We start from the raw sequence: 13374 nt of genomic DNA, 5'->3' as shown, positions 1-13374 counted from the left end.
GAAGTGATTTCAGTTGTGATCCTGTGACCAATAATTGGATCAAGTCTCTGGCGGCACTTCTATCGTCGGCGTCGACAGAAACTGGCACCGCACTCGGGCACATAACCTTGGATGTCTCGGCGCTGACGCGTACAGTCGCTGCGGCGTCGGGAAGCGTGGGCATCGCCGTATCGGCCTACCGCGGGCTGGGGCAAATGTCGTGTTTGCTCGACGGCTGAAGAGACTTTCACCGTGCTTTGTTGGAGGAAGTTGGGTGTGACTATTACAGATATTCGCCAGGCTTAGGCAGGTAAGTCGGTTGGAAGTGCTTGTGTCGATTGGTAACGAGGACACATTGCAAAATGTATGGATTGCTTCACGTGAACGTCTTTGGAGGCAGTTGTTTTTGAGGCTGTGCCGTATCGATGCGTCGTGACATGATGGGAAAGGCGCCATGCGTGGCGTGGATGTTTGCCCGGCATTGACGTCGGATTGCTCGGACATGGGTGTAAGGACTCGACCAATCACCGTGTTGCCCCCCCCCCCCCCCCCCCGTTAGGCCATCGTTCCTTACGCAACGTCCTCGTTATTCAGAGTCGTGTTTGACGAAATGCCTCTGAAGGCTGATCCGAGTGTAGTAGGGGACACGGGCCATGGCTAAATCTTTTAGGGGTGAAAAGGTCAAGTTTGCGCTGTTTGCTTGATCTTATTGCTAATGACATCCAAGTTGGAACTTACTCCCTCCCCAAACGGATGCTGGCCCTTCACAAAATGCTGCATTGGATACGTTCATGACTGCCTCCTGCGCTGCTATTAAGCTGTCACGTTGGAGATGGCACGCAACCCCTATCATAGGTGATCAAACTGGCTCTGTGAAGCAAGATAAGATTGATATTGGCTAAATGGAAGCGCCCGGCGTGGCGACACGGATAACCGACTCACGTGGATTCGAGCGCTGTCCATGATATACGCAATGGTTCGACTTTCCTAGCCGATGTGGCATATGTGGGCTCTTCACCGATGCATCGGTCGACATCGGTCGGGGTCGAGCGCATTGCTTGGCAGCCGCACACGTGGCCAAGGCTGGGTGATGTCGATAATGCTGCACGACAATTCAGTGTTCGGGGACGGCCATGTCAAATGCCTTCGAAGTCTTGAGGTCGTCAAGTCATCCATTGTATGTCCCATTGTGAGATGCCAGTTCTGGCTGCCGTTGCCACACAGTCACCCCAACATTTTGCGCGCTTCGGGATTGCGCATCGCGGAAATAACATATTTACTAGAATGAACGCTGAGCCCCTAGCATTCGAGTGACCACCTCTTAATTTGGTCGGCACTGCAGGACCTGGGGACTATTCGCTGCGGACTGTGATGACCTTCAGTCGGGTGAAAGATCTCCAGTTAAGGCTCGGAGTTGCCTTCGTAGCCATGTGACCACGGGTCGGTGCTCTGTAGACCGGTCGCCAGCGTCTGGGAAGTTGGCGTCGTGTTCATAATCTTTATTTGTGTTGTGACGCCCGGTTTCCGATCGACAGGTGAGCTACGCCGTCTTGTTATTTTGCAGCGTACGCAGTATTGTGCTGCCCTTTTTGGGGAGGGGGGTGATTTTAAGGCTTGTTTAGGGCACGACAGAGAGCAAATGATGCCTTGCTTTTAACCACTTGTGCGTTTACGCGAAATTTGCGTGACAATTTATTTTGTGAAAACTTCATTTGACTCGAGTCATAACTGTTCGTGAGGTTATTTTCGACGGTTCTGCATGTTTCCACATCTGCGTGCTTTATCAGTATCTTGTCAGTATCAATATTCTTATCTTTTTATTTGTCACGAGGCAGGCCATTTTCTACTTCCTCCGCTTGTTTAATTTTCACGAAACGCAGATTTCGAACACATTGACGGAGGCCGTTCGCGTCGGTTGCCAAAGGCCTCTGATTTCATTAGCTTTGCTTTCGTATTATCTACAAAACAGCTGCCAACTCTCACAACTGACAGGGACTCTAGACTTTCACAGCTCTGACAATTGACGGCAATTCTAGGCTCTCCTGACTTTGACATTTACAACAACTCTAGACTTTCACAACTTTCACAACTGACAACTCCAGACTCCTACATCTGTTATTTCACCGCTCGTTCCACGTCACATAGGGTATATTACTGGAAATATGTCATTTAAACTCTCACATATTCAAGGTTTGAATGTTGGCTTCAGGCCCTTACGTTAATGTGAACACGATCCAAAACTGCAAAAGCCTATAAAAAAGTAAATATCTTGTACATCGACAAGCACATAGGCCTACATTGAGAATGAAGTTACCTTGATAAAATTGCGTGCTGTTTTGAGGAACCTCGTATTTTCGCATGGACGGAAAGCATCCTGGCATGATGCCAGCTATCCGCCGTAATGCCATATGCATGGTTTCGCCATTTCCCCCATTTTCCCATCTTTTGCCTATTTTTGAGCATCATTTAAATTGTTATCAACATGAATTCAAGGCCAAGACATCACTGATATCAGGAGCAATGTGTGCGTGGATTTAGCTGTTGTATGTTCAGTGGTAATTATCTTCAACAAACCGCCTCTTCAAAGCTTCAGCAAAACTTTAAAAGGATCAACAATTGTGATAAAATCAAGTTGTTCTAGAGGTGTGCCTGGTTGACGGTCCTTACTGGTTTGAGGATTATATTGTGATGTTATCCATTTTGACATTTTCGCAACAATGCTCTTAATGTTCTAAAACGTTTTAAAGTAGCAACAATTATCACATCAACTTTGCTTGCTTGTGTCTTATTTATTGGGTTATTTAATATCATAGTAATAAACTCCGTTTAGCTTGTTTAGTTTGCTCACTAATGGGAGAGTATCAGTAAGGGCATCTTACTGTCTTGTCTTCTGCCAGCGGTGCGTATAATCAAGTACACATGCGGCAGTTCAAATGTTTATCAACATAACATATTGGAAACGTGGCCACGTGCTATCCAACTACTTTTTGTTGAAAATGCGTGCGGTCAGGATTGTGGTGTAGGAGTCCTGGTCTAGTCGGTTTCAGTGTCATTTGAAAATTCATTTTCTCTGGGTTGATGGGTGATTAGGTAAATAACGTGCTGTTACCAATTCCAAGGACTGATTGACAGTTACGAAGATTCACTTATAGACAGAAACAGACGAGGTTTATGATAGAAACTATTTATAGGCTGTAGATGACAAAGCTCTTACTGGGAGAAAAATGAACAAACTGGAATGCATGGGCATGGTTCTTAATTCAAACAATTGGCAATGAAGATCTAAGTTAGATAAAAGTTTGTCACGCAAAGGGTTGGGATTTATACGATTTTTAATGGACGAGCTACTGGTCAAGTAGACCGTTGGGGGAGGTGGGAGGGGGGCGAGGCCTTGCAATCTCGTGTATTGTGTGGCTTCTGTTCTCCGACTCGTACAGGGACCTCGCGGCGGGCAGCAGCCCACAGTCACTGACCTCCGAAAACGTCCAGGGGCCCACCAGGTACTGTTGGGGTGCTGTGGAAAGGTCAGGGTGCCCCCGAGGTGAACATGGATCGCTTAAATAGGCTAGGAGCCCCCAAAGTTTGTAATAATCTAGAACACTCGTGTGGTGCCTAGGTACCACGCCATTTTAGGAATATGATGCCTGTTGAGGTACCGCACACTTGAAACCCATCGGCCTGTATGTTTTCCACACCTGCGGAAATGATACCAGTGCGAGAATCACTCCAGTTGTTAAGTGCATTTGGGGCGAACATTATTCACATAGATAAGACAGCAGTAATGGCCTTATTCCTCGGAGAAGAACAAGGGGATTGGAGGTATAGATGGGTCGATATTTCGTCGACATGTCTTTATCGAAACAGTAGCGGAATAGCTGTGCGGATTTCTGTCCAATGATAGAATTACGGTCTCTCTAGTTGTTGGCAAGCAACCGTGCCCAACAAATCCTGACGGGCTGCCGAATTTCGATGGAAACGTGTGGGCTAGCCTAACCGTTTGCTATTACTTTTGGGGGCACCAAGACTTGCAAAACAATAACATTTATTTTTATGATCGCTGCTTCGTAATGCTTACTTAAGGACTCCGCTCAAATTTGCAAGTTGAAATACCGGGTCGGAAGAAAGCTTGATGCAAAGCGGTTCTTGCGAACTGATGCAACTGGCACATATATGCAAAGACATGTTAGAGGACCTTTGAGGTGCTGTGCTGTTCACTCATCTCTATTTTATGCATGCCGTTTGTCACATCGACGGAACGTTTGTTCTGGTTGGGCCCGTCATCAGCGGGGTACGATTACGTGCTTGATTTAAAATTTAACAATTCATTGTTTTGATATTGCTTCCGTGAAATTATGCATGCGGCAGGATGTTCTACAATGATTTGTATGTCAGGGGTTGGGACTGTGGCTTGGCTCATGGCATATCAATCAGTCAGCTGATATCAAGAAGAATGCTGTTATGCTCTTTTTTAGATTTGAGTTTTGCATTGGAAATAACTGACCCCAGTCTCCCGTGAACTTGAGCAAGGCTGGAAGGTTTGATAATTTTCACAATATATTCCGTGGTTGCGTGAAGCTCGCTCGACCAGCGCATCCTAATGGACCGGAGCAGGAGCGTACTTTTTCAAACAGGGTAGGGGCTCAGCTGGGAAGGATGACGTAACCTACCGCCAACACCGGACATTTGCCCAGATTTCGGCCACTTGTATTTACGCTCTTGATTTCAAGCCTTTTTTGGTCGGCCTGCGGCACTTAGTTTTCAGTTGTGAATTGTACCCCTCCCCTTCCCCCGATTGTACAATCTTGCGTACGCCCCTGTTGAACAATACGTCAGGTTCTCAAAGAAGCAGTAGAAGGGTGAGGCAGACAAATTATGTATGAAACGCCTCGCACTGCTCACTTAACAGCTGCCAAATATCGCAGTGCATTTTTTTGTGTCCCGAATGTTTGGGACGTGTTATGGCGTGAAAAATTTGCCAATAGTTTCAGACTGCCCTAAGTCATAAAAGAGTTGGAATGAAAAGCATGTAAGGTAAGCAGGATGCAACGTGGCACAACATTAAAGGGAGCGCACATTTGTGTGGGGTTTTGAACTGCAACAGCCATCTTGAAGATCATTGGGTGCAGCTCATATCCCTGCCCTAAGACCTAAACCCCTCTAGTTTCTGAGCCACACGCCAGCGAGGACGTGCCCACTATTTCGGGGAGACTTCCGTGGTCACCCAGGCAACCGTGGCGCCGCAATAAAGTCACTCAAATCCCGTCGTTCAGTTGGCCATGCAGCGACCAAGTCAAGAAGGATATAATTATCGAGTCGTTCATATGCGGTTTGCTTGAGCACGGTTGCCAGATGCACGGCTGGCAATGGACTCTCAATCAATGTGCAAGCTACGATGACGTGATGTAACAATGACGTATTGAGGGACACAATCATAATCTGGAAAGAATAGAAATCAGTCACAGAAATCAATAATAGAAATGAATGAAATGAATGAGTTTGATGAAAAAGTGAATGATTGAGAAATGAATTAAGAAATCAATCACATTTAGAAAGAGTTTAAGTGAGCTTATTTCATCATATCTGGTGCTTGCGTCAATATCTTCAAATGTGGAACAGTCCATTTAATATGAAACTTATAGTGGTGTCGTCAGCTAGGTTCGTACCTATCTAGTGCAACAATATTTCTGGAAAATTGTCTGCATGTCACTGGTCCAGCTTTCTTGTTTTTGCCATATTTATTTGTGTGTGGGGGGGGGGCTCAAGTCAGCATTTGGGGGAGGCTCAGGTACCCAAAAGCATATATAGTTACACCTCTATGTAACTGGAGAGCGACGATCTTCAGTGCAAAAACTTATATCGGTCGGTTGTGGCTGTTCCTTTTTCCGTTATTGGGAACATTACACTTAGGTATGTGTGGAAGGCACGCTAAAATCCTTGAAAACAATTAAGCATCTGAAAACCGGACACGTTCAATTTCTCTCATGAGCAGTGTAGGTATGCCATTTGGGCTGTACGACGAACTCAGCTGCTTAGGATATATGGCGCCTCTCTGCTTCTCACCCTGGCATTAGGGGTCTCATGACCCAAAACATGCTCCCTATTTTTTTTCGCCTCTCGTGCTGAAGTAGGGGCCAAACGGGCGTTAATTCTTTGGGATTTTGTGATCAAGGCAGCACAACCAGGGAAGGGAGTGGGGGTGGGGTGGGGAGGGGGAAACGTAACCAGTGCCAAGGTGGTGAAGGGCTGAAAATAATAATAAAAAAATGTAACGACATATGACGTAAATGTAAAACGTAACGGCGACGTGAACGGGCTCCACCGTGTCTGGCCCGACTCCCATCGTCACGCCAAGGCAATTTCTGGAGCCACCATTGACCCTGCAGCTCCCCCCCCCCCGTCCAGAGTACGACAGGGCGGCAGCCGCACAGTGCAGTGTGCGCACGGCTCAGCCGTCCCGGAGCGTGCGTGCCGGCTCCGCGGTGTGTGGTTATACGCCAGACTCGCGCAGCGGCGAGATCAGCCACACCCCACACCTCGAAGCCCATGCGATGGACACGCGTCCCCCGCTCTCTCTGAAGAAGCGTCCAGTTCTTTCAGCTGGGTCGCCCCCGCCAAGCCGGTCTCCCTTTCGCAAGCCTCCGGCCGCCCGCCGGCCCGCCCTCGCGCGCGGGGCCGCGCGCCCCCTTCCGTCGCCGACCGCGCCGCCACTGGCGCGGCTGCCGCGCGGCCCGACGCGACACGTGCCCGCGGGCGCGCGCCGACCTCCGGGTGACGTCACAGTCAGCTGATCGATGCCGGCCGGCGCAGGCAGCTGGCTCCGGAGGGGTGCGGGCGCCGCTCGCTCGCCGCCGCGTGCTTAGCGCCGCCGCCGCCGCCGCCGCCGCCACCGCCCGGCGTCCGTGTCGGTGTCCTGCGTGTGTGTGTGTGTGTGGGTGCGTGTCGCGGGGCGCGCTCTCGGTGCCAGAGGCGGCGTGCGTCCACGGGCTGCTGGCGCGTGCGCGCCGGTCACAGGTCCCCAGCCCCCGGTGGCAGTTGGCCGAGCCCGACCCGGCGTTCCGCCTCCGTGGCCGACTGCAGTACAGGTGCGGTGCAGCGCGCGCCGGCTCCGTGGCCCGGCGCGGCGGTCCTCCGCGGGTCGAGGCGGTGGCTAGCCGGCCGGCCGGCCGGTCGGAAGGGTATTGTCTCAGTCTCAAAGAGATTAGATATCGCCCAGCCGCCAGCGCCTTCGCGCGCCGCCGAGAGAGTGTTTGGCGAGACGTGCACGTGGTCTGCCTGCCATCTGGCGGCTGTAAATGAACTAGGAGACGCGCGTGGAGACTTTAAGCTATCTCGAAGTACCCGGAGACCTTGTGAAGGCCACACTGCTCGCTTGGACTGGAGACTTCGAGATGCCGCAGTGCTCTTCAAAAGCGTATTGAGACTGTTAGCGTATTCAATGCTGGGCTGGGGATCTCTCCTCAAAGCAGCTAGACCCGGCATGCTTGCAGAGCCCAAAATATGTGGTAGACATCCAGGACAATTCAAATAAATGCTAGACGTCCAGGGAAGGTCAGCCCACGCCCCGATCTCTGGCTGTGTCCAGCGGTTTCATATATATGGGTACACACTCACCGATAACCGAAGTGCACAGATGGCACTGGTGTTGACTCACGTACATGGTATTCGGGTTAGTTTATAGGTCCCCCGTTTTTTTGGGGGGGGGAACTGGAATATTTTTGCACTCACTGGACTGCGCTGACTTTTCGGAGGTAAGATTTTTGATACCACTGTTGTACCAGCACGCCACTCGCTCGGGACTATTCTTTCGAAATAATGGAACAGCCATATTCAATACCTACTGTTTTTGGGTGCGGTGTCCTGTTGTAATGTTATGCGTGTCACTCTGTCGGGAGTTCCACTTGGCTGAACAAACAAGCTGCTTTCACACTTCCTTGTGGCATAATTAAAACAGGGAGAGGACTGATCCAGTGTGGCAGGGATATCTGCACGCGGCCAAACGCTGGCACGTGATGCATTTTAAATAAAATGATGGCAGACAAATTCATATGTTTTAAATCCCTGCGTTTTGGAGCCTAATCGTCGTGTTTGGTGCGTCGTCAGTTAGTTGCTTCATTGTTCTTTGTTTTTGCCTTGAATTTTGCTCGTGCAAGATGCAAGTTTTAGCAACTACAAGTTTTTTCACGCACGTGTTGGTGATGGAGCGCGTGTGTTATGAAGCGGCGGCAGGTGTGTATATTAACGGTTATGGCTAATGCGAAAAATATGGTGCCTCACCTACGTGGTCATGCAGGTCAAAGATACTCAACAACAATATACAATTACCAACCACGACAGGCAGCTGGCCTTGGTAGACATAATGATAAATGATAGAGGCGAGAGGACAACGTGAGGGAGCGTCCACGTTCTAGACGTAATAGGACCTGATATGATTAAGTCCTTAAACTGATTCTTGTGATTGGACGGCCTGCGCTTCGTTAATCTACTTTGTCGGTAGACAGCAATGACCTCCACTTGGCAAAAGTTATGGAAACCTGGTTGCAAACAAGTGGTGTGGAATGTAGCCATTCATGTTGATATATTTAATCTACAGATAACGTCTGTGCCAATGCTAGTGTTGTTATTCACGCTTCAGTGGGTGACAATATATACTATGCTCCTTGCATTGAAATGAGCGTGTGAAGTTAATAGCGTTCCCACTAACAGCGAACCTTGATTCAACTGTGGCGTATACCAGCCTGCGATTCATGTTTCGGGTTGCATTAATCCTGCATTATTGCATCTACGAGGGCCTGAACTTTTTCGGGACCACTTTCCAACCACCAAGATCATGATCTGCCAAAGTACTCCAATTGGTAGACAAGGCAACACGCGTTTACAATAAGGCAAAAGGAAACTAAAAAACTAGGCAGAGTGGAAGTGTTACGACTTTTGCTCAGTCTTCTGGACATACATGTGTCATTCTGGAATGCGAATACTATCAGGCGTTCATACGCCACTCATGCCTTGGTGGTGCCTTTGTCACAAGGCAATGAACTTGTGTCTTTACGATTTTACTTTAACTCGTGTGGTGAAACACTAGTAATTGCATGATATAGATCGCTATGTCAGCTTCTGCTGAATTATGTGTATTGTTTTTGCAACCTGTGAAATCAATGACGTAATAACAATCTTCAGAAGAAGCAGCACAGGCAGTGAAACGACTTTGAGTCCTGAACATCGCTGCATCCCAAACCAAAGCTTGCTAAAGGTTTGGTAATGTGTCATGATAATGCTTATGCAGTCTGAGTCTGACTTATTATTTTAGCTGTCGTCGATGCATATGGCATGTGTGTTTTTCACTGGACCGTAATTGTTTTAATTGCAACATTTATCAGAATGTTTAGGAATGTGGTGCCACTTGTCAAAGTATATTTTGTGGCAGGTTCGCTTTGTTCCGGATTCTGTATTTCATTGCTGTATTCACACGACAATTGGGTTGAAACGAGGCTCAAATGTTATGCATTACTTGGGTTTGAATACTTGCAGGTATTTTGACGAGATAACAGCAAAAAAGCGCCGTTAGTTTTGCAAGCCAGCGTCTAGCGCGCGCTTGGACAACTTGTGTGACGTAAAAGCACATTGCATGTTCTTGATCTTATTTTTGCTATCGACATTGGATTTTTCAGACGTCACTATGAGTTTCACGACTTTTAAATCGAGTAATTTCGTGCCACATACCGTCCTGCAGGTACCCTATATTTTTTTGTCATTTCAATTTCTTTATATGTTAGGCCAGTCTGTAACTATTGACAGATTGGACGCCCGGATTGCGACAAAAAAGATGCGCTGCAAGATTCGACAGCTTTTAAAATATGGTGTTTTTGTCGTTCGCATGTGTGCGCAGGTTTCATCTATAAATCATATTTTCGTGAAGACAATTTTGTTGTTACACATTTCTAACTACTGCTTCTTCGCGAACCTAATGCAGGTTTGTGAAACATGGACCCTCGCAGGATTTGCGGTCGGGGGTGAGGAAACTTAGAAATGAAAACCAGGTTAAGTGTGCCGCAGGCCGAATTTGTAAGCATATGTATAAACATATGTATCATCCTTGACATCAAGCGTCCCCGCCCGTAGGCTCCTGCTGCTCAGAGCCGGTATGGACGTCCAATTGAATGTGGACGTCCAGCCGGCAGCCCCGCTCGTGGCGGTATGCACGCCTGCGCCTGACGTCCACACAGGTGAGACGTGAGAAGCGAGACGTGTTGTGAGAAGTTAGAAGGGGGCAACATGCGGTGTTATTAAGTAAATGGAGGCTGAAAATCTGTGTCCCTGTTCAAGGAGAAAAGTTCTGGCCAGTATGGGGGTCGAACCCATGACATTCGCGTTATTAGCACGACGCTCTAACCAACTGAGCTAACCGGCCGAGTGGCGGGGTGGAACGTAAAGCATGTCTGCGCTAAACGTGCATAATTGAGCTAGGATGTGACATTTAAGTTATATTATATGGAATGTGCCGATGCACTGTCTGTGACGGAAAGAGTGCCGTTGTCTTAAAGCGGGACGTGGTGTGTTCACCAAGCAGGCTCGTCTTGCTTAACCTGCCTTCGGATTTCACCGGAGATTTTCTTATAAGGTTTGAAAGGTGAGGCGGGTTATCAATGGTAGCTGGCCCATGGTTAGTTACTCATTGTTCATCCTTGCCATCGCCAATAAGGACTCTCGTAAACATACCTGAGCGGGGAATTTTAGGTCAAGTAAAATGTAATTGCTACGCGGGGAGGCAAAGTATCCAGACATGTTTGACGCCAAGGAGACGATCATGGCGCGCGTAGCATCCACTGCCTCATACCATTTGTTCAATCAAGTCGTAAGTGCACGCGTCGGTGTTTCGGTGACATTTCCCTTATGATATTTTAACCTTCATTTGTGTGCATCCCAAATTTGTTCAGAAAACATCCGAAAAGTGTGCATGCTGTGTTTGGCCTCTGATTTCAATTCCGTATTTATCCCAGCTTTCCTTACAATAACCCCTGTCCCCGTTCTAGTTAAATCATAAGGTGAACTCGTCGATCTACCAACGCGGGCAGACACAGCGCCGTCCTTTGGGGGGGGGGAGAGGAGAGGAGAGGGGGCGCTGCTTTGTCTGGTCAGAGGTCACAAAGCTATTGTGCTTTTCACATGGTAATCGAATTTTGCGTCCTTTTAACACAATGAGTTCTAAAACAGCCGTTGTTCATGAACCAAATGTGCGATGGTTAACCTGACCACACACGTTGAGAAGGGGATGACCCGGCTGCCCTCTTCTGGATCCGCCGCTGCTTACCAGTTTTGTAAACGGTGTAGGCGGCCCCGATGAGTACGGTTCCGTGTGTTCCTCCACGACCGCGCACAAACTCTGGTGACGAACGCCGCGGGGCCTCGCCGCAGCACGTGCTGCACTCAGGCCACTAACCGCCGTCTCGGTTCGCCCTCAGACTCTGCCGGCTGTGCGGCGATGGCGGCCGTGCCTGAGCCGGCTGACGCGCCGCCCGTGCCGGCGGCCGACCCGGCGCCGCCTGCCGGCGAGCTCACCAACGGCGCCGCGCTCGACTCTCCCTCCAAGAGCCGGCGCAAGCAGGAGCTGGTGGTGCGCTCGGCCGCCGCCGAGCCTATGATCGTGGCGCCGCCGCCGCCGCCGCCGCCGCCGCCGCCGCCGCTCGGCGAGGACGCCAGGGCGGCGTCGGCGCACCGGCGCAAGCAGCCCAGCCCCAAGCGCAAGCTGACGGACTCACCGACGCGACTGATCGCGCAGCACAAGCGGGCGCGCGCGGCCGGGCCGGCCGGCGCCGCGCCGCGCGCCAAGCGCCGCCTCAAGGTGGTGACCAAGGGCCCGGCGCCGGCTACGGCGGCGGCGGCGGCAGCGGCGGCAGCAACAGCGGCGGCGGCGGCGGCGGCGGCGGCGCGGCTGTCCGGCCCGCCGGCACCGCCGCCGCCGGCGGAGGAGGCGGTGGCCGCCGTTGCTGGACCGTCGGCTACGGACGGTGAGGCGACCGGACGCCGCGGCCGGCGGCGCGCGTCGGTGGCCGAGGGAGGCGCCGCGGATGACGCGGCGGTGGCGCCGTCGCCGGCGAGTGCGTCGCCAGTGAAGCCGCGCGCAGCGGCCAGTGCCGGGGAGGCCAGCGGGACGTCGGCGTCGGCCGGCGCGTCGGCGAAGCCGGGCAGGGGCGGCAGGCGCCGCCGACGACGCCGGCCGGCCACTGGCTTCGTGGCGAGGCGGGCCGTGGTAAAACGCCGCTCGGCGGCCGCGGCGAGAACTAGGGGTGTGGCGAACGGCCACGGCAGGGCGCACTCGCCGCGAAAGAAGCGGACGGTGGGCGATTTGAGCATCAACATGAAGGAGCCGTTCGGCGTGTCACCCACCAAGACCCGCGGTCGACTCAGGTAAGCGACTCAGGTCAACTCCGGTGAGCGACTCAGGTCAACTCCGTTGAGCGACTCAGGTCGGCTCAGGTGGGCGGCCGCCAGGGCGTGCTCCAGGCCGGTGGTCCGCCACCGCCCCCGCCGCCGTGCTCCGGCGCATGGGCGGCTGTCCGTGCTGTAGTCGGTGCTGTGCAGCCCGTGTGGTGTCAGGTCAGCAACAAGGTCGCCACGGTCGGGTCTGCAGTTGGCCCGCCAGTTGACCCGCCGTTGAACCGCCGTGGTTTGGCAGAGTTTCAATGTTTGGCTTCTCGGGTGGCAGAGATGTCAAGAAATGTCATGGTATTACGCCTCCAGCTGGAGGTTCTCTGGCTGTTGCCCCTTCCTTTGCTCAACATTGACCAATGAGCGTCCAACTGGGCGGCGATCAACCAGCATCAAAGCGTCTCAGGCTTACCGAATGGGCCGGGCACGTCAGATGCCTAGGGTCTGGGCCAAAGGGCAACGCATCGCAGGCTGTGTGCCGGTAGTGTAGTGGTTAACTTGTCCGCGGTAACCATTAGGCGCCTGGGAAACCACGGGTGCAGGGTTCGATTCCCCGTGGGACGTGCGCTCTCTGCCAGAGTGAAAGGTAAGCGACGCCACATAGCCTCAGCAGCTGGGTGCATCGTAAAGCCCCTACGACAACAACAGCGAATTGTGTGCAGGGTCACAGGAGAGCGAGGTTTCTGACTGCGTGAATTTAATGTACGTTCTGCACACCCTGCCGGATGAATTTGGAATGCTGCGGTGTGGCCAGCGTTTTGTCCACCATGGTCCGTTCCATGGCTTATTCGCCACTGTCCGGTCCACATCGTCCACTGTGGTCTGTTGTGGGTTGTACCCACCGTGTTCTGGTGGTCTTCTGCGCTTCGTGCACCCGCATAGTTTGTCCAGCCGTGTGACCCGGCCGGTTCTGGTTCAGCACGGCGCCGGTCAGACGCTGGCATGGCGCGGCGCGATGACGTCATCAATGCC

The 13374-nt window shown here is 51.6% G+C and overlaps 1 protein-coding gene, 1 long non-coding RNA gene and 1 other non-coding gene across 3 annotated transcripts in view; 2 read left to right on the top strand and 1 right to left on the bottom strand.

The window, feature by feature from the left end:
• On the top strand, positions 1 to 11464 carry LOC119114323 (uncharacterized). The gene is made up of 3 exons (XR_005096015.1): positions 1 to 289; positions 10096 to 10199; positions 11436 to 11464. It is a non-coding gene; the product is annotated as an uncharacterized LOC119114323 (long non-coding RNA).
• TRNAI-AAU (transfer RNA isoleucine (anticodon AAU)) lies at positions 10311 to 10384 on the bottom strand. Its single transcript has one exon. It is a non-coding gene; the product is annotated as a tRNA-Ile (tRNA).
• An 867-nt stretch (positions 11465 to 12331) lies between the features above and the next one.
• The window catches only part of LOC119114054 (LWamide neuropeptides-like), a 6310-nt gene continuing 5267 nt past the window's right edge, over positions 12332 to 13374 (top strand). The window contains exon 1 of the mRNA XM_037238282.1: positions 12332 to 12381. Within this exon, the coding sequence (XP_037094177.1) occupies positions 12332 to 12381 (50 nt within the window). The remainder of the gene's footprint in view (positions 12382 to 13374) is intronic.

The sequence above is a fragment of the Pollicipes pollicipes genome, unplaced genomic scaffold, assembly GCF_011947565.3.
Source record: "Pollicipes pollicipes isolate AB1234 unplaced genomic scaffold, Ppol_2.1 Scaffold_7262;HRSCAF=8765_pilon_pilon_pilon, whole genome shotgun sequence".
Lineage (NCBI taxonomy): Eukaryota > Metazoa > Arthropoda > Thecostraca > Pollicipedomorpha > Pollicipedidae > Pollicipes > Pollicipes pollicipes.
Note: the sequence above shows the minus strand (reverse complement) of the source record. Positions and strands in the feature narration are given on the sequence as shown.